The 19,453-nt window shown below is 42.8% G+C and overlaps 1 protein-coding gene across 1 annotated transcript in view; it reads left to right on the forward strand.

The window, feature by feature from the left end:
* DYRK4 (dual specificity tyrosine phosphorylation regulated kinase 4) overlaps positions 1-18,264 on the forward strand; it is a 37,252-nt gene extending 18,988 nt beyond the window's left edge. The window contains exons 8-13 of the mRNA XM_050936451.1: positions 185-266; positions 2,509-2,681; positions 4,051-4,111; positions 5,689-5,818; positions 17,122-17,291; positions 17,816-18,264. Coding sequence (XP_050792408.1) covers positions 185-266; positions 2,509-2,681; positions 4,051-4,111; positions 5,689-5,818; positions 17,122-17,291; positions 17,816-18,075 — 876 coding nt within the window. The 3' untranslated portion in view covers positions 18,076-18,264. The remainder of the gene's footprint in view (positions 1-184; positions 267-2,508; positions 2,682-4,050; positions 4,112-5,688; positions 5,819-17,121; positions 17,292-17,815) is intronic.
* Positions 18,265-19,453: the final 1,189 nt, after the last annotated feature.

Here is a 19,453-nt window from a genome sequence, read left to right on the forward strand (position 1 = left end):
CAAATAATTGGGCATGATTGCCCTCCAGTATTAGTAAAGTGTATGAACAGGCAAGATAAAGCAATGTATATAACTATTACAGAGTTAAGCTTAACCTCATCATATTATATGTTACTTTTACCAAAGAGTTCACTAACCTACTGGGGTGTTATTGTCTTTCCTCCTTTTTATTTTTCCTCTTTAGGAGAACATATTGCTATACCACAAAGGTCAAAATTCAGTTAAAGTTATTGACTTTGGATCAAGCTGCTATGAACACCAAAGAGGTTTGCAGAAAAGTCAAGTTGATGTAATTTTCTTAATTAGATTTCTTAATTTTTAAAAACTGGAAAAAATGTTTATTTCATTGAGCTAATACAATGACACATGCCCATCATTTGCATCTATTGAACTAGTAAGCCAATGGGGTTCTCCTTGTGTCACCTACCAGCACTTTCCCCCACACTGCTGAGACTGATCTACCACCTTTGATGATGATATAGAAATTGCTCTTAGCAGGTGTAGGGAGTTGAAATGGATCCAAGTGAATAGCCCCACTGACTTCAATAAAACTTACTCTCTTCAGTGGGAGTTGACAGGATAAGACCCTGAGATCCTTTTTTATTAGTTAGTTAAGTTACAATTCATGCATTTTTTAACCAGAAAGTATTCTTTCCCTGAGTTGCGATGGAATGAAAACATCTCAGGGCACTGGAGATTATACAGCCATTTTAAAGAGATTTTTAAAATATTTTTTCTTGATAAGGTTTAAACAGAATGTACAGCGAATAAACCAAACAAAACCAACAAACAAGAAATTAAACATAAAATGTGTCTTATAGCTGAATTGATGATGAAGAACTCACAACACTAAGAATAAACATGTCATTCAAGAGTGATATAAATGTGAGGAAGGCTGTAGCACTTGTTAAGTGGGAGAAATCTATACAACATTTTCACTAAGCATGGAAAAAACAAATCATGTTCTATGTTCTTCTCTTTCTTCCATTAAACATGTTTCTCCACTCAGACAATAAATACGAATTCAGCCAAGCACCCTGCTCTAGATTTTGGAATTTCTCTAGATTTCACACAATGCACAGTCAACCTGTGGAACCCCTTGCCAGAGGATGTTGTGAAGGCCAAGACCATAACGGGGTTCAAAAAAGGACTAGATAAATTCATGGAGGATAGGTCCATCAATGGCTATTAGCCAGGAGGGGAAGAAATTGTGTCTCTAGCCTCTGTTTGCCAGAAGCTGGGAATGAGCGACAGGGGATGGATTACTTGATGATTGCCCATTCTGTTCATTCCCTCTGGGGCACCTGGCACTGGCAACTTTTAAATATTGGACTAGATGGACCTTTGGCCTGACCCAGTAGGGCCATTCTTATGTTCTATGTTCTTAAGTTGAGTTTTAATCAATTAGATTTATACAATCTGCTTTTGAAAGAGAGATTAATCATTTTAGGCTTTCTGATGTTTGGGTACAAAACAATAAGAGATTCACCCTGGAATGTATCTGGAGAAGAATAATTTGAAACAGAGAAATTCAGTGGAAGAAATGTGGAGCATGATTAGTCTCCTGTTAGCTTAAATAAGAAGTTTTTTTAGACACCTGGGAAGCAGTAACTGAAAGATACCTAAGGGCAGGTAGTAGAAGACAAAGTTAGATATTAGTTCATAGTATGATATGGCACAACAACAACAAAACCCCAATGGTGTGATATTGGTCAAGCATACAAAGAAACATGCCATGTGTCGTCCCTTCCCATGCACTTTTGGAGAAACTGCACCTAGAATACTGCTTATGTTGCTGAGCACCTTGCTCCCAGAAAGGTGTTGAACTAGAGGGCATTAAACGAACAAACAAATAAATAAAAGGGTCCAACAGGCTAGTGGAATTGATGTAGGAGGGAAAAGTGACAGAGGTAATGTACCATCATTATATTTGGTTTGGCTGAATACCAATTAAAAGAGGTTAGTTTACTCACTATGGTCCTAATCCTGGAATGTGACCTGTTAGCACAGGTCCTGCACATGTGTAGAGTCCCAATTAAGACATTGGATGAAATTCAGACCCTATTGAAGTCAATGTGAGTTTTGCCATTGACTTCAGTGAGGCCAGAATTTTGCCAAATAGGTCTCTGAAGGTGTGGAGTGCTTTGTGCTGGAAAATCCTATTGCAGGACTGGGGCCTATAGAGTGGGAAGAATTGTTCAGACTGGTTCAAGGGGTATAATTGCATGTAAGGGAATGAACTAAGGATATTTTGCTGAATAATATCAGGAAACATTTCCTAAGAGCAAGATCTACTGCTCTGTGAAATAGTTCCCAAAAGACCCATCACATGCAATTCAATATGCAACTGGATGAACTATTAGAAACATGTACTAGGGAACAATCCCTCTCTGGCTTATCAGGGAAATAATATGTATTTGTCTTTTCTAATGTCTGTGGTTCTCTAATGTGAATTGCTGCCCTGATAACACTATGTTCCTTAGTGTCTGATTTTCTTTCCTAATGCAGTGTATACGTATGTTCAGAGCCGATTTTATCGCTCCCCCGAAGTGATTCTTGGTCACCCATATGCTACTCCTATTGATATGTGGAGCCTGGGATGCATCATGGCTGAACTTTACACAGGCTATCCCCTTTTTCCAGGAGAGAATGAAGTAGAGCAACTTGCCTGCATCATGGAGGTAACTTCTGGGATTTTTTTAGTCATGACATCAAGGTGCTGTTTCCTCCATTCCTTACATGCATGTCTTGGAAACAAAGCATTTTGTAATTTGATGAATTGTTTGAACAGTTCCTTCCCCAGGGACATGAGTTTTCGAATGACAGGTTGGCTGCAGTTTGCTAAACTGCACTCCCAGCAACAGAATGAAGAGACAAACATTTTTTGGAGCTGAGTGGCCTGTGAGAGGGAAGCTTATCACAGCCAAGGGACCCAGTGAGAAGGAAGAGGCAGAATGTGAAGCTGCTGCCTCCTCTTTGTGTGGCAAATCAGCTCCCTGTGGTGAAGGTTGTTGATTTGTTCAGTCACTGCGCTGTTTCTGTCTTTATGGGGAGCACATTGTATTCTGATCAGAATTGTATGGAGCAGTTCTGACCAAAGAAGTATGCTTTAGTCTAAGGGGGAAGCAAAGCAAAATAGAATATTTTAATTTTTCTCCTTCTAATACATTTGTTGTCTTTGTTTGCACTGCCGTGTAATGTACCTGGGGCCAGCTGTGAACATGAGGCAAAAATTAGATCAGGTACAACGTGTTGCAATCAGTCTTCTAGGCAAGTCTGACTAATGAGAGCATATCACTTTGCTGCCCAGCATCCTATGCTAGCTCCGTGTCTGATTTCCAATCCAGGGCAAGCCCTGAATTAGCAGGTGCAAAGCTGCTGTACGGTCCCTCTCTGCAGTCTCCCACAGCATCTACATCAATCAACAGGAGTGCTGTTCTTCAGAGACCCCGGGGAAAACTTCCAGGGTTGGGGAAAGAGCTGTTTCAACAGAGGGCCGTAGGTGTTGTAGATGCTATTAGTCAGATCAGAATGAGCCCAACTGTGAAAACAAATCTGTTTAAGTAAGACCTCCATTAATAACAGAGCAAACTAGCCTGGCAGCATTCTTTATGGAAGACGACAACCACCAAAATTTATCTCCTGTGAGAAGACAGCTTAAAATGGAAAGTGTGAAGTCCATTTTCAACCAATTATAATGGATCCCTTGGTTCTGTATATGGACCTTAGATACTGTATTACAGTGAGATGCACATTAAAATAAGGATGTGTTAGAGAGAGTTGTAGACATTTCACTCCATGCATCTGAAGAAGTGGGTTTTTTACTCACAAAAGCTTATGCCCAAATAAATCTGTTAGTCTTTAAGGTGCCACCGAACTCTTCATTGTTTTTGTGGATACAGACTAACACAGCTACCCCTCTTGAGACATTTTACTGTAAATTGACACATGTAAATAGGAGGAGGAACAGCACATCCATCTTTAGCCAAGGCTGCTAGAGATGTTGAAGAAATACTGAATAACTCCTCGTATTAATTTTCTGTCTTGAAGATATTGGGTCTTCCGCCAGCTGATTTTATTCAGACTGCATCAAGAAGACGAACATTCTTTGGTAAGCACCTGTGATTATCTTTCTTTATTGTATCACTTCCACAGCTATTTGGTGGGTGGCTGGGAAACGCTGGGAGATAGGCAGAGGAATGGGGACGTGGCACGCTCAAGGGAGGGGTGGGATGAGAGGAGTTTGGCTGCCAGTGGGTGCAGAGCACCCACTAATTTTTCCCTGTGAGTGCTGCAGCCCTGGAGTACCCACTGAGTCGGAGCCTATGCATGGCTTGCCCTGCTGTGTGTGTAATCCCTCTAGCAGAGCTATCTGAAATTATACTGATTGAATGCTGAACTGTGTTATCAGTTTACTCTGCATATTTTTCAGGATGAGAGTATAATCAGTTCTAGTAAAGTGCACTTAATACAGATTTGTTTCCTAAGTGGTGGTGTTTCCTTTCATGGTTTTAGCAATGAGAAAACAGCAAGCTCCGGGAGGTGGACGGGAGGAACAGGAATGTGGCGCACTCAGGGGAGGAGGCAGGGAAGAGGCGGGGCCAGGTGGGGATTTGGGGAAGGGGTGGAATAGGAGCAGAGGGGGGGCGGGGACTTTGGGGAAAGGTTGGAATGAGAGCGGGGCAAGGCAGGGCCTGATGGATGGGGTGGAGTGGAGGTGGGGGTCGAGCACCCAGGGGAAAGCAGGGAAGTCGGCGTCTATGAAGCCATGTAGTGGTGGGATGGATGTAATATGGGAAAACTCATTTCATTCCTCTCATAAGACGCTGTTCAGGACCTCTTATTCACACCTTTTTCCCCACTGACTTCAGTAAAGATTTTACCCTAAATAAGGAGTCAGAGTTTAAGCCCAGAAGAGACCACCAGATCATCTAGTGTGGCCTCCTGTGTATCACAGGTCACCAGCACCTTCACGCTAAACCAAACAACCAAAATGAGACCAAAGAATTACAGCCCTCAGGAGAATAGACTGTTATATGCCACAGGCAGAGACTAGGAGGGACCAAGGTCCTTGCAATGAGAAGAAAATGATTAAGGGAGATATACCAAGATAATCTTGGAAAGTGACCTGTACCTGCATGCTGCAGAGGAAGCAGAAAACCCCCAGGGTCCCTGCCAATCTGACCTGCAAGAAAATTCCTTCCCATCCCCACCTATTGTGCTCAGACCCTGAGCATATGAGCAAGAACCAACCAGCCAAGCACCTGAGAAAGAGAGAATTCTCACTGCCACCTCACAGGCCTGGCCCTGAGTAGGGCTCATTGTGTTCTAGCTAAATGTCAACTGGGTAATTATGTTCAACCTACCTACGATTCAACAAGTTTCAATGGGTCATGGCATTCTTCACTTCCTGTCCTAAACAGCTGTGTAGTGCATTTCTGTGTTGTTAAACAGTTGTCATGTTTCACGAGAGGTAGATGCAGGTCAGTGGGTTTAAGTTTGTGAAGAACTTTGGGGTCCTTTTGGATGAAAGTTGTTATGTAACTATAAGTCATTTTCCTTGTGGATTTAAATCTCCTTGTAGGACTCTATAAAGTTCACACTGCTGAAGGGCAACATCATGACTACGACTAAATCGTTATTGTGCAAAATATTTACATGACATAAAAGCTATTTTGTTTTTAAAAGATTCCAGAGGTTTTCCTAGAACTATAACAAACAGCAGGGGGAAAAAAAGACACCCAGACTCCAAGGATCTAAGTACAGTATTAAAAACCCATGATGCCGCTTTCCTGGATTTTCTGAGAGGCTGCCTAATGTAAGTTACTTTTTACTTCTTTATTTTCTGCAGACTTGTTTGACTTTAAGTCCCTGCTTTATTTCTCTTAGGGCTTTAAAGATTTTTGTATCTCCATTTTTTCACCAATGTTTATTTTACAGGCCTATCCTTGGAGCATTTGAGTGCCTCACAAACATTAATGAACTTTAGTCTCACAACAAGAAAGTATTATTCACGGCTTACAGAAGGGAAAACAAACACACACACAGATTTAAGTGATTTCCCCAAGGTCACACAGGAAGTCTGTAACAGAGCCAGAAATAAAACCCAGATCTCCTGCTCCTGAATCCAGTACAAACCCAAAAGTATCCTTCCTCATTTACCCAGTAATTAACCACCTCACTCTGATTTAAGGTAAAGTTAAATATAGGTAACATGGGTGGTGTCAGAGTGGAATCACACTGTACACCTCCCTAGATCAATGCTCAGTTTTGTATTCAACAACTACTGTAACAATCCAAGTCCCATTGCAGCAGATAGGAGTCTTTCCTTTCACTTTAATGAGAGTGACTTTGGGCATTGATCTGTGGTTCTGGACTACCACGTCTATGGTGTACCCTGGAAGAGGCCAGCATAGAATGTGTCATGTCAAATACTTGGTTCTTCTTTGAGTTTTTGTCCACATAAATCCCACTCTTGTTGGGCGTGAGTTTTATGTCTGCAAAACTTTATTCTTTTGGCCACCAGTGCCTGTTGGGGACAAGCCTGCACACTAAATGTCCTTGCACTTCTCCCACCCTATAAAGGATGGAATAGTCCCAGCCCAACCATTCTTCAGTTCCTGCTTACCATCAGTGAGAGTGAGTTGGAACCCCTGCAGTGTCCTCCTGCTTCTCTGTGACTCTGTTGCCGTTAGTGTTAGTGGTTAGTTAGCATAGTGTTGGGTAGTTAGTTAACTTTTACTTTGCCCCTTGGCTTTTCAAGAAACTTCTTAGGAATTTTTCATAGATAGTGGGCTCTGAGAGTGAGTCTATGCTTCTCTCCCCCAACTACCAGAACTTTAACTGTTATGATGGAAGCTCAATCTCCGGGGTTTAAGACATGCCCCTCCTGTGGTCATTAAGAGCTTTTTTTTTTCGTTAGGCAAATGCAAAGGCATATCTTTGACCAGTGCTCCACCTGCTGCTCTTTTTCCAAGTGGACTGAGAAGGCTAGGGATACACTGTGCACGTCTAAAGCTATTTCATCTGGAGGTCTCCTTGAAAGCCCTGTCAGATACAGAGAAAGTTGTAACTAAGGCTCAGTCCCTCTCAGCTAGTGCCCCAATGAACTGTGATTCATCTCAAGCTCCAGGGCAGAAATGTCTAACAGACCTCAAAAACAACAAGGAGACCAGTGGCACCTTAAAAACTAACAGATTTATTTGGGCATAAACTTTCATTGGTAAAAAACCTCACTTCTTCAGTGGTTGCATCTGAAGAAGTTGTTTTTTACCCATGAAAGTTTATGCCCAAATAAATCTGTTAGTCTTTAAGGTGCTATCGGTCTCCTTGTTGTTTTTGTGGATACTGTTAGAAGAAGGAGCAGGTTCACCCAGAGGTGGATGTGAGTACAGGATTCTTTATTGTGATACTTGTTCCCCTGGACCCAGTTGTCCAGTAAGCACATTCTTTTTGTTTAAATTAGTATGTACATGCCTACATCCATTACAACACCCCAAAACCCCTTATTAAGTAATAAAAACACCCATTCTGTTAGTAAACCCACCTCTATCTATTGTGCACAGCATTATGCATATCACACTGGCATTTTTACCTTGAAAATACATTTCTTTGCAACAATCTGTTGCCACAAATCTCCTGGTTAGCAATTCTTAGGGGAAGGAGGAAGGGGCCATGAGCAAGGGCTCATTTATGTAGCTGGGAATGGAAGGGAGGGAGAAATAATACTGCTTCACACAAAAAGTATCTTTCGATCCCCACATTCCTTATGCAGCTGCGAGCTTATCTATCTCCAACAAGCTGAAGGGGAGGGCAAGGGATGACACTTATTTATCAAGCAAAAAAATGGTGCCTGCCTGTGACTTTACTCCCTAATACCTTACCATCACACCAGCAGCTCCCAGGTCTCTACTTAACCCTTACAGATCCCAACGGATACAGACTACACGGCTACCCCCAATAAGAGACCTCAGTAGTCAGCTTCAGTCCACATGCTGACTTCTTCACAAAGGGATAGGAAGAAGCATAAGTCTCCCTCCCTGGGACCCTCAGAACTGAGACCCAAGTTGACATGTATTAGTCTTGTCTCTAGCTCTACAGCAGGATAGCAGCCTACAGCGGGTATCTCTGCCACCTTAGTACCAGCTATAAAAAGACTGCCTGCACTACAGGCTAAATCCTTCCTCCACCAGTGGCTCCTCAGTAATCTCTATACCCAGCACATTGGCACCCAGCCCTTTGGTCCTGTCCCTTTTGGCTCCTATGGCTTATTTGTCACTGAGTGCCCTGTCTTTGGGCCAGGTATCAGAATCCCTCTTATTGGCTTGTACAACATCAGCAGTGCTAACTAGTCTTTTGGTCACCCAGATCACAGTACAGCATTCAGCGGTTGATACATCTGTGCCATCTACTTCCCCTACTCATATACAAAGGATGCAGAAGCACCCTAAAAGTGGGGAATCCACCCCCCACTTAAGGAGGTATATTCCTTTTCATCTTCTCCACTGGGACATAGTAGAGACTCATCTCCTGCTCATCCTTCCTCCCTCCCCTGTCAGATGCCTTTCTTATTCCCTGGGCACTGAGACTGACGCATGCCTTCCTGCTGATCTGCATGATCCCGAGGGTCCTGAGGAATGGGGAAACAATATCTAGAATGGATGATGATTACAGCCCCAGCATGGGCCAGGCAATTCTGGTATTTGGATCTGGGGAACATCTCATTGCAGCTCCCAGTCACCTTACCTGCTCTGTCTGACAATGCTGACAATACCTCCGTCAGAACAATGCTCAAATCCTACTCCTGGACCCAGTGTCATTACACTTGACAGCCTGGATGCTGGTTGGTTGATGTCCACCAAAAGAAGCTGTTCAACAGAAGCTCAGAACATTCTGCTCCAAAACAGAAAAGCCTCAACCACAATAACTTATAAAGCTGATTGAAAGAGATTTTCTGTTTGGGCATCTCAGCACCAGCTGTCTCCCTGGACAACACCCTTGACAACTTACTAACCCTGGAACCATCTGGACTTTCTTTTAGTTCCATAAGGGTCTGTCTAACAGTGAAATCTGCACATTATTTCTCTTATTCAGGGCCACACTTTTTTCTCACCCTGCAATGGCAAAATTCTTTAAGGGCCTAACTCATGTTTTCCTCCCACTTCAGTAGCCTCCTCCCTCTTGGGACCTCAGTATAGTATTAACAGGGTTAATAGGACCCCTTTTTGATACCTTAACAACCTGTTCCCTATACCACGTGTCAATGAAGACTGCCTTTTTAGTAGTCATTACCTCAGCTTGAATAGTAGAGGAGATGCAGGCCCTCATGGTGAATCCCTTATATCATGTTTCATAAGGACAGGGTTACTCTCAGGCCTCATCCCAAATTCCTGCCCAGAGTTGTTTCAGAGTTCCATACAAACCAATTCATTCACCTGCCAGTCTTTTTCCCTCCCAAGTCTCACTTAACCCCGAGGGAAGCAAAACTTCAAACACTTGATGTACTACAAGCATTATCTCATTATCTTATGTGACAACGCACCTCTTTCATCACATCAGGGCTGTATTTCTCCCTCTGGCTTTGAGGGGGCCTGGGGTAAATCAGTTCCACTCTAGAGGTTGAATACTTCATGTTGGTTTATTTACAATATTTACAGGGTTTGCCTGAGGGCTTCTTTACACACGCGCACGCACACATGCATGCACACACGCATACACACAAAATACATTTCCTAACTCTAGGTGGAGTACCGCCTCTTCTTATGTGGGCTACAGATCAGCAGCTACCCTCTCTAAACCACTGTGGACCCATCTATGCTGGGAACAAAAGCCCTCTCCCCAACCAGAAATAACCACAAGATTTCCCCTTAAAGGAAAAAAGCAGCTCTTTACCTAAGGGCTGGTCTACACTGCAGGGGAAAATCAATCTCAGATACGCAACTTCAGCTACGTGAATAACGTAGCTGAAGTCGAAGTATCTAAGATCGAATTACTCACCGTCCTCATGGTGCGGGATCGATGTCCGCGGCTCCCCATGTCGACTCTGCAACTCCATTCGGGTTGGTGGAGTTCCGGAATCGATATAAGTGCATTCAGGGATCGATATATCGCTTCTAGATGAGATGCGATATATCGATCCCCGAGCAATCGATTGCTCGGTGGGTAGTGAAGACGTAGCCTAAGAAAAGCCTTTTCCCCTCACTATGCACAGCCCTTCTGCAGCTTGCCTCTCATCCTTCTTCCCTTTTCCTGCTCACTAGAAGAGATTTTTAAAAGCCACAGGCTGCCTTTAATTAGACTCAAGTGTCCATAATTAATCTGAGGTAATCTCTTTCAGTTTGGTACAAAAAGGGCTTTTTAACCATTCTAAGACTGATATACCTGCCTTCAACCACCCTCCAGAACTGTCAGGTCTGATTTTGTCACACTTAGCAGGACAAAATCATTCAGGAATACGTCTAGACCAGGAGTGGACAAACTATGGCCCGGGGCCGCATCCAGCCCTTCAGATGTTTTAATCTGGCCCTCGAGCTCCAGCCGGGGAGCAGGGTCAGGGGCTTGCTCTGCACAGCTCCTGGAAGCAGTGGCATGTCCCCCCTCTGGCTCCTACACATAGGGGCAGCCAGAAGGCTCTGCACCCTCCTGCACCCCAGAGCCCGTACCCCCAGCCGGAGCCCTCACTCTCCACCTGCATCCCTGCCTGAGCCCGGAGGCCCCTCCCACACCCTGAACTCCTCATTTCTGGCCCCACCCCAGAACCCACACCCCCAGCCGGAAGCCTCACCCTCACCCCCAATTTTGTGAGCATTCATGGCCCACCATACAATTTCCATACCCGAATGTGGCCCGCGGGCCAAAAAGTTTGCCCACTCCTCTTCTAGACTGTTAGTGTCCTTTGCTGATAGGTTTAAGAATCAGATGGTATCCTCATAAGGTTATCTATGTGGGTTCCCAGGTGCACAAGGCTATATTATGAGTTAACCAGAGTAGATCCACCTAGCTATGTTTGAGATCATTGTGCTAGAACTCAGGCAGCCTCAGCTGCCTGTTTGAGGAATGTCCCTATTTCCAAAATGTGTAGGGTAGCTACATGGAGCTCAGCCCATGTTTATACAAGATGCTATTTTTTGGTAGAGGCTTCCAGGTTGGATTTCCACTTTGGTAGGGCTGACCTATAATCCTTGTTCCAGTAGGACTCCTAGCACCCATCTCTGAGCAAACAATCAATTACTTGTTAGACATCAAGACTGGGATCCATGTGGACAAAAACCGACGAAGAAAGGATATTTACTTTATGGTAACTCTGGTTCCTCAAGGTGCTTCGTAATCATGGATCCCACAACCTACCCTCCATCCTTGCTACTAGAGAGTCCTTATTCCTCTGGAATTCTGTACTGGCAAAGGAACTAAGGGCCTGCTCTCTGCCCTTTATGTCCTCAGGTGGGGAGGGGTGCAAGGACTTCTAGGGTGAAGGCACACCGCCAGCAGACACTGCTGGCCAAATGACTGCAATCTTGCATGTGTGGGGCACATGCATACCAAAAGTGGAATCCATGTGCACAAAACATCTTGAAGAGCCACAGTTACTGTTAGGAAAGTAATTGTTCTTTTTTGGAGCAAATTTAAGATTCTCTACCTTCATGCTAAAGTACCCTGGGAGCGTTGCAGAGGTAGTCTGATTTGCTGTGGGGAGTGAGTCAGGTCCTGATTTTCCAAGGTGCTAAGCACTACCTCTGAGGTGCTAAGTACTTTAAACTCATGTTAACTTCATTGGGAATTTATGGTGTTCTGCATCTCGCAGGCTGCACTCAGCACCTTACAGGATCAAGTCTTGGGTGAGCACTGCACATCATTATGGGCACAGAATTGCTTGTGATAAAGTAGCTGCACTGGCAGCAAGGAGAACAAAGATCTTTAATGGGGAAAAATATGAATCCCAAATGAATATATTAGAGGAATCCCTATAATTGAACATGCACTGATCTGTACTTCTTGAGAAGCCTGATTCAGTGCAAGACAAAATGATGAATAGTGCCTCACCTGGTGAGGACCAAAATTTTCACACTTGAATACCCAAAGTTAGGAACCAAAATCCATATTTAAATAAGTAGCTTGGTTTTTAGATGTGCAGAGTACTTACAGCTTCCCTGGGACATCAGTGGAACTTCCTGGAAGCTCTGGTTTCTGAGCAGCTCCTGTAAATCAGACCCCTTATTAAAATTTGGTACACAATTCTGGGCACCCAAAATAAACAACATAGAATTTGTCACAGTGAATAACGTGTTGATCCACCAATTCCAATACCCTATCTGCAACAATGGCCACTAGCTGAAGTTGCAGAGGAAGTTTAAAATCATCCATAATGAACTGTGGCAATTGCACAGGGCTGTATGAGAGGAAGAAAATTCTTTTCTGAGCCCTTTGGCAATCAGAGCATGAGCATGAGCATCAATTTTCATAGTGTAAATAATTGCTCATTTATTTATTATCCAGTTCATTAAACCCACTTCATTAAACAACTTCAGTCTTTGACTCTGTGAACTTCTGTGGTAGAGAATGGTGCAAACTGAGTACATGTTGTGAAAAGTGCTTGCTTTTAACTGTATTCAGAATACATACCAATTCATTTCACTGAGTGACTCCTTGTTCTCATATTATAAGAGGAACTGATCAGTTATTACTCTGTGCTTCGAAGCTTCAATATCACAGTCAAATCCCCTCTGGCTTTTGCATTTTCAAAATTCACTCCACATCTATACTCTTTCATATCTATGTCCTTCTGTTACGTCTCACGATCTTTCTAGCTCTTCCTTGAACATTTTCAGTCTTAGCTATCTGTGTCTCAAAGAGTAGTCCCACTTGTACAACACTCCCTCTGGACAGAAATATGGTGGGGTGCAATAATAATGTTAATGTATGTGGGAATAATAAGTCTGTCCTGTTGACAGTGTGGGGGCTAGGGACACACATGCCTAGGGAGAGATCGAACCAGGAGTCAGAAGCTCCTAAGTTCTTTTTTCTTTTAAACACTCTATTGTATTTAGTATGAAGTACAGTACAGATTGGGCAAGACACATAACTAAAGGTCTACTAAATTCGTAGCCATAAAAATCTGTCATGGACTGAGAAATCTGGTCTCCCCCATGAAATCTGGTCTTTTGTGTACTTTTACACTATACTGTAGAGTAAGAGTATACAAAAGTACAGAGCGTTTCTCAAACTGGGGGTCCTGACCCAAAGAGGGATTGCAAGCCTATTGTAGGGGGCGTTGCAATATTGTCCACCCTTACTTCTGCACTGCCTTCAGACCTGGGTGGCCGGAAAGAGGCGGCTGCTATTCAGATGCCCCGCTCTGAAGCCAGCACTGCAGCTAGCAGTAATGTAGAAGTAAGGGTGGCATGGAATATACTATATGAATGCATCTCAAAATTTGCTACTTATTCTGTGATCAACCTGCAAAAAATGTGTGATTTCTCCACAGTGCAAGTAGACCCTGGCACAAAATCTCTCTGCACATTAGTTTTCCCTGTCTTTAAATTGGTAATACTAATACTGACTTTCTTAACTCATTGGGGTGATGAAAGGATTAATTAGTAAATGTTTATAAAGCTCTACTTCCTGTGTCTGTCTTCTCTATTTAGATTGTAAGCTCTTTGGGGCAGGGACCATCTACTATTCTGTATGCTTAGCACAATGGGGTCCCATTCTTGGTTGGTCCTTAGGCACTGTTGTAAGAAACATGTTAAATAATAATAGTAAATCACCCTGGCCTGTATCCCACTCCTGGGGCAACCACCTATTAACCTCTCTTTGTTATGAAAATCAGTCATTTAATACAACTCTTGTTCCTTCCACCTAACAATTTTTTAATCCCTGACAAGTCTTTGCCTTTTGCCCTGGGGGTATTTTTTTCTTTTTACTACTTCTATTTATGAAAAAATGAAACATTGTTCTGGGCCACTGTAGATGGAAAGTTTTCAAAAATTATTCAACAGCATTTTTTTCATGCCAGTTATTCGACTAGATTCCTATCGACCAGAGGCAGGGCCGGCTCTAAGCTTTTTGCTGCCCCAAGCAAAAAAATTTCTCTGCCCCTCACCCCAGCCTTGTGCTTCCCCCTGCCCCAGCCCTGGGCTCTCCCCCCTCACACCCCCTGCTGCCCCAGCTCTTGCCCCCCTTCACACCCACACCCTCCTGCCGCCCCAGCCCTGGGTCACTGGTAACTCACTCCCAGGGTTAGGTCATTCAGCAGGAATTTTGGATGTGCACAGAACACAGACAGGATTGGTTCCCATATGGTTACAGAGCTGCAGTAAAGTGGAACAATTTTCAGCTTGTGTGATTGGAGGATACCTGGATGCATATTATAAGACTGTCCTACATAAATGAGGAAAAGTTGAGGTGCCTTTATTATTCTTTTGTTCCACTCTTTCTTTCTATGGGGAATTTGCCAATGCAATATCACTGTCTTCCTTTTAAACAAATAAAACTTTTTTTAAAAAAAATGCAATGGCTGTTGAAAATAGGAATTCCAGTCCTAATAACCACTGGGAAGCATTTTTTGTTCAATTTTATCCTACTTTTTCTACAGCAAGTTACAGTGGATCAGTATATTTGATCTGGGAGAAATGAAGTAACAGCTGTCCAAATAGAGCTTGAGCAATCCTGAATTTTGAGGTGTTCAAATCTGGAAGGCAGGTGCTAGATTCCCTTTCTGAATATTAGCTAAATCTGGAAAGGAAAAGTCAATTTCTGCTTCCATGGCTCAGAAGTGGAAATCCTCCTACATGCCTGGTACTGTATCTAAAGCCGCCCAGCTCCTCTAGCACAGCCTCCCCTCCCTTACTTTTCATTTAAAATTCTAGTGGGATCCAGGTACCTCCCTTGCTAGGCTTCAGATAGAGAGGGGCACTGTCCATTTAGTCCACCCTATTCTTTCTTTGGGGGCTGCAAGGTGATGTCACACCAGTATCCCTAATCCAGTCTGGGGATCTCTTCTGAAGGGGATATCTGGGCCAAAACCTTCTACTCCTTGGGCATATTTGTTCCCCTGTTCACAGTGCCACCCTGCTCTAGCAGTGAGCTCTCCATTCACAGTAAGCTGCAGCATGAGGTCTCAGCTACCTCGCTTCCTCCCCCTACCTTTCCCATTGATTGCTGCCAAGGGAATGCTGGGAAATGTAGTTCTTTCCCTGCTCCAGGGCTGGTTCTATAGGCAGGGAGCTAATCAAGGAACTACAGCTCCCAGAGCCCCCTGTTGGTTCCCTGCCGCCCCTGCAAATATGCCACCCCAAGCACCTGCCTGCTTTGCTGGTGTCTAGAGCCAGTCCTGCCTCTAGGTTCCCCTGGTCCAGGTTGTTCTCTTAACTGACACTGATCAGCTGCAAGTTTTTCATTGCTGGTGAATGCAAATAGCCAACAATTTCTGTTAATCTTCAAGGAAGATACAACTTTGGTAGGTTATCTAGATCATAAGCCCTTTGAGGACAGGTTTCAGAATGGTAGCTGTGTTAATCTGTATCAGCAAAAACAATGAGAAGACCTTGTGGTTCCTTAGAGACTAACAAATTTATTTGGGCATAAGCTTTCATGGGCTAAAACCGGGTTTTAGCCCACAAAGGCTTATGCCCAAATAAATTCGTTAGTCTCTAAGGTGCCACAAGGTCTCCTTTGAGGATAGAAACCTTCTCTTCATGCCTGACAGTAACTGTCTTGCACATTGTGGGTGCCATGCAAATGATAAATAAGTACCAGCAAATATCATGGCTATCTTCCGTTCTTTTTTCTGAAAAAACAGCAACAACCCTGTATGTTCATTTGCAACTGAAGTGCAGCACTTGACTTTCCAGCACATTGCCAGTGTGTCCCTGTTATCACAAAGTAAAGGTGACCTGTTATGAATCAAACTGAGGCAGAAGAAGCAAAACTCTTGAGAGTTGAGAATGCTGAGCACGTCCCTGGATTGCACCTCACAGACATGCTGGTGTGTAGTGTGATCTTTTACCTAGAAAAATAGAAGTGGTGGAGACTAACAAAAGACGCTAGGAAGGTGGATTTAGTAGTGTCCTGCTGCAAAACTGTTATGAAGATTTACCAGCCTACACACAAAATACTCACCTGCTTTTCACCAGAATGATGGATGTTCATAATCACACTAACAATGTTTTATTCACCAGCCAAAATAAAAAACTTGAACCAGCAAAGGATTGAATTTTGAAAACAATGAACCAGATTTTGCTCTCACTTACATTGATGTAAATTGGCTCCAGAGGAGTTACTCCTGATTTTCACCCATGTAAGTGACAGCAGTATCAGCTCCCTTGCCTGTTTTACTGTTATCTATGCACTATATCAGGTTGGAATTCTGGACCATGTTCAGCACCTGTGCAGGATCCTTGTTACCAGTTATTATTACTTTCCTGAAGAAACCCTCAAAAACAGCTTCAGGATTTACTTCTCTGTTTGTAGAGTTGCTCTTCTGTAAATATCAACTTGCAGTTATGTTGTTTTAAACGGTGATCTAGTTACAAGAAAAATCTTTCCCTTAATGAGGAACATCCCTTTAACATTCCAGTGTAGTGGCCCAGTATCTTTCTTACAATGGCTCTGTGAAGTTCTAATGAACACCATGGACAGTTTTGACATTAGGCTAGTCAGAAGAATGGAAGCTGACACAGTTTGTATGAGGTGCAACTAATTGAGGAAATACCTATCTGCAAGTGGATTGCAACTGCTGCTCAATTCTAACACCTTTTTTTGGAGCTAATGTCATTTTAGGATTTTAAGGCTCTTGGGCACATATACAAAATGAATCCTCTGATAATATGGTGATCTGCATGTGAGGATCTGTGGTAAGAATTTGGCTGTTTGATACTGCACAGAATTTGATTAGTAACTCAGGCAAATGTGCAGAAAGCAGAAAAAGGGTTTTGGCAAATGGGAGTATGGATAAAGTCAAACAGGTTTTTTTTACTTTTTGTCAATTTGAAAAATGTCTTAGTGGCTCAATACTCCTGAAGACAATGAAAGTATTTTCTGGCCTAACCTAAGTTTAATGTATTTTTCAATTTTAGTATTATAAAAAAACTGTTCAATAATTATTTATCGTTTTTATATTTTAAGGTGGGAACCTGCCCTTCGTATGACTCCAGATGAAGCAATGCAGCACGTATGGATCCAGGAACCAAGAATACATAAATCAAAACAAAATCCTGACTCTGCAAGTGAAAGCTCTTTCTTCACACTAGAGAAGAAGCAGAATGTACATAAACACACACTGCCTGGACAAGGAGGTGCAGTAGTCTGAATACTTGAAGTTCTTTATTCTTAATAATGTTCATCTCTTGTATGTGTTGGCAGTTATGATTTCTAGAGGCCTTCATGTTTGAGCAAATTGCTTTGTTAAAAAGAAAGGATGAAGTAATGTAAAATGGTGGAATGCTCCATAGAAGCATTGGCCATACCCACAGCCACAGCATCCTCCATTGGCCACACTACTTCTTTCCTGGTTACCCTGTGGGTCATGTGGTTTATCTGCAGCCCAACAAGGTAAATATAACAATTAAAGTCCCATAGGTTCATGCAGAAAGAGCCTTAATACAGTTATGTTGGTAGAAAAATAATCAGAGACAGCATCTACAATCCGTCCACAATGCACTTTAGTTCTTAGGGCAGAAAAAAAATGCATGGGGTTTGGGTGGTTCTGCTCCTTTGAAATGCTGAGGAAATAATTGATTGGCGCTTTGCAAATTTAATGTGGGCCTGCGGACACATTACAGTTTCACACTGTCATTTTATCTTATTTTATTTCGTACAGAAGAAAACACCTGTCAAGATATGGTTGATAAAGCAAAATGTGAAATGACTGAAAATCCTACTGCTGCAAGTGAAAGACTAACTCTCAATGCATCTTCCTCAGACACAATGGAAAATAAAGTGCAGAACACAACCAAACAGGTTATTCCAGAGGAAGATCTGGAAAACTCAGTGGAAAAAGCTATCAAAAGAGACAAAGCAGGACACAGCAGTGAAACAGCTCTTCACAAAAATTCAATGTTCTTACCACCAATTAAGTAACATTCTGCACAGGCAGCTACTGGTCTGGTTTCTATACCTGCCTAGTATGTTTTGTAGGTAACCATTTAACTGTACAATATTCAAGAACATCATTTTAAATTGTAACTCTCCACACATGGGCTGTGCACATTTGTAGACATTTTTAACCTAGATTAGTCCAGGTAACCAAAGCAGAATGTGCATTGAACGTTCCTGAACGTTACCAACATTCGTGTTGTGATCAGAGATTCTTCACAACCCACAGCAATATTTTTAATAAAAAGGAGACTCTAGAAGTGGATAGAGACTTATTCTTGATATTATACTGGGCACTTGCATTTAAGGACTCCTGTTTCTGGGGAGTTAAAAGCCTAGAAGAATCACAGAGATCATAGGCTCTGAATCTCATCCCATTTAAACCAATATAAATCAGAAATAATTCTACACAGGTTAGTGGATTTATACTAGTGGAAATGAGAGGAGAATCAAACTCATAGTGTCTCCCATTCTGAGAAGAGAGAGTCAGATATGGGCCATTGACAGCACCTCTGAACAGAGTTAGAAACCCAAGTTAAGTTCTATAGCGAGGTGAAGACTGCAGGCCTGGTATTTATAAAAGGCAACAGGAGAGAAGGCTAACAAGCCTTTTACAGGGATCTCATTCCTTTTTTATAATAAACCAGAAGGGTGGATGAGAGAGAGAGTCAATGTCCAGGTGAATGAGCCCTCAAAGGGAGGCTGACTTAATTCATTACAAAAGCAGATTTATATGACTGCCAGCCCCAGTCATTAGCCTAGCTTTTGACATGTCTGTACAGCACCCAGCACAATGGGGATCTTATCTCTGACTGAGGCTATAGGTGTTACAAATAAGAATAATAAGGGAGTTGTCCTGCAGGATACAGGGAATACCATCTCAGTGATCACACAGTGTTTCCAGAGCAGAAGAGCAATTGGGTGGGTTACTGGAGTCACAGTATCACACATAGGTTCTACTGGCAGGGAAAAAGTCCTGCAGGACATAGGAATGATCACATCAATGACCTCACAAAGGACCAAGCCAGGCAAACTGTCCTGTAGGATACAGGGTGACTGTATTAGTGACTTCCCAGAGGCTCTGTACCGGATGAGATGTCCTACAGAATAGAGGGTTGACTGTATCAATGACCTCACAGAAGTGTTAAATAGCTAATAGTTGGAGATGTACCTATCTCTTAGAACTGGAAGGGACCTTGAAAGGTTATTGAGTCTAGTCCCCTGCCTTCACTAGCAGGACCAAGTAGTGATTTTTGCCCTAGATCCCTAAATGGGCCCCTTAAGGATTGAACTCACAACTCTGGATTTAGCAGGCTAATGCTCAAACCACTAAACTATCCCTCTCCTGGATAAACTCTTCTGG

Source organism: Gopherus flavomarginatus, chromosome 1, assembly GCF_025201925.1.
Source record: "Gopherus flavomarginatus isolate rGopFla2 chromosome 1, rGopFla2.mat.asm, whole genome shotgun sequence".
NCBI lineage: Eukaryota > Metazoa > Chordata > Testudines > Testudinidae > Gopherus > Gopherus flavomarginatus.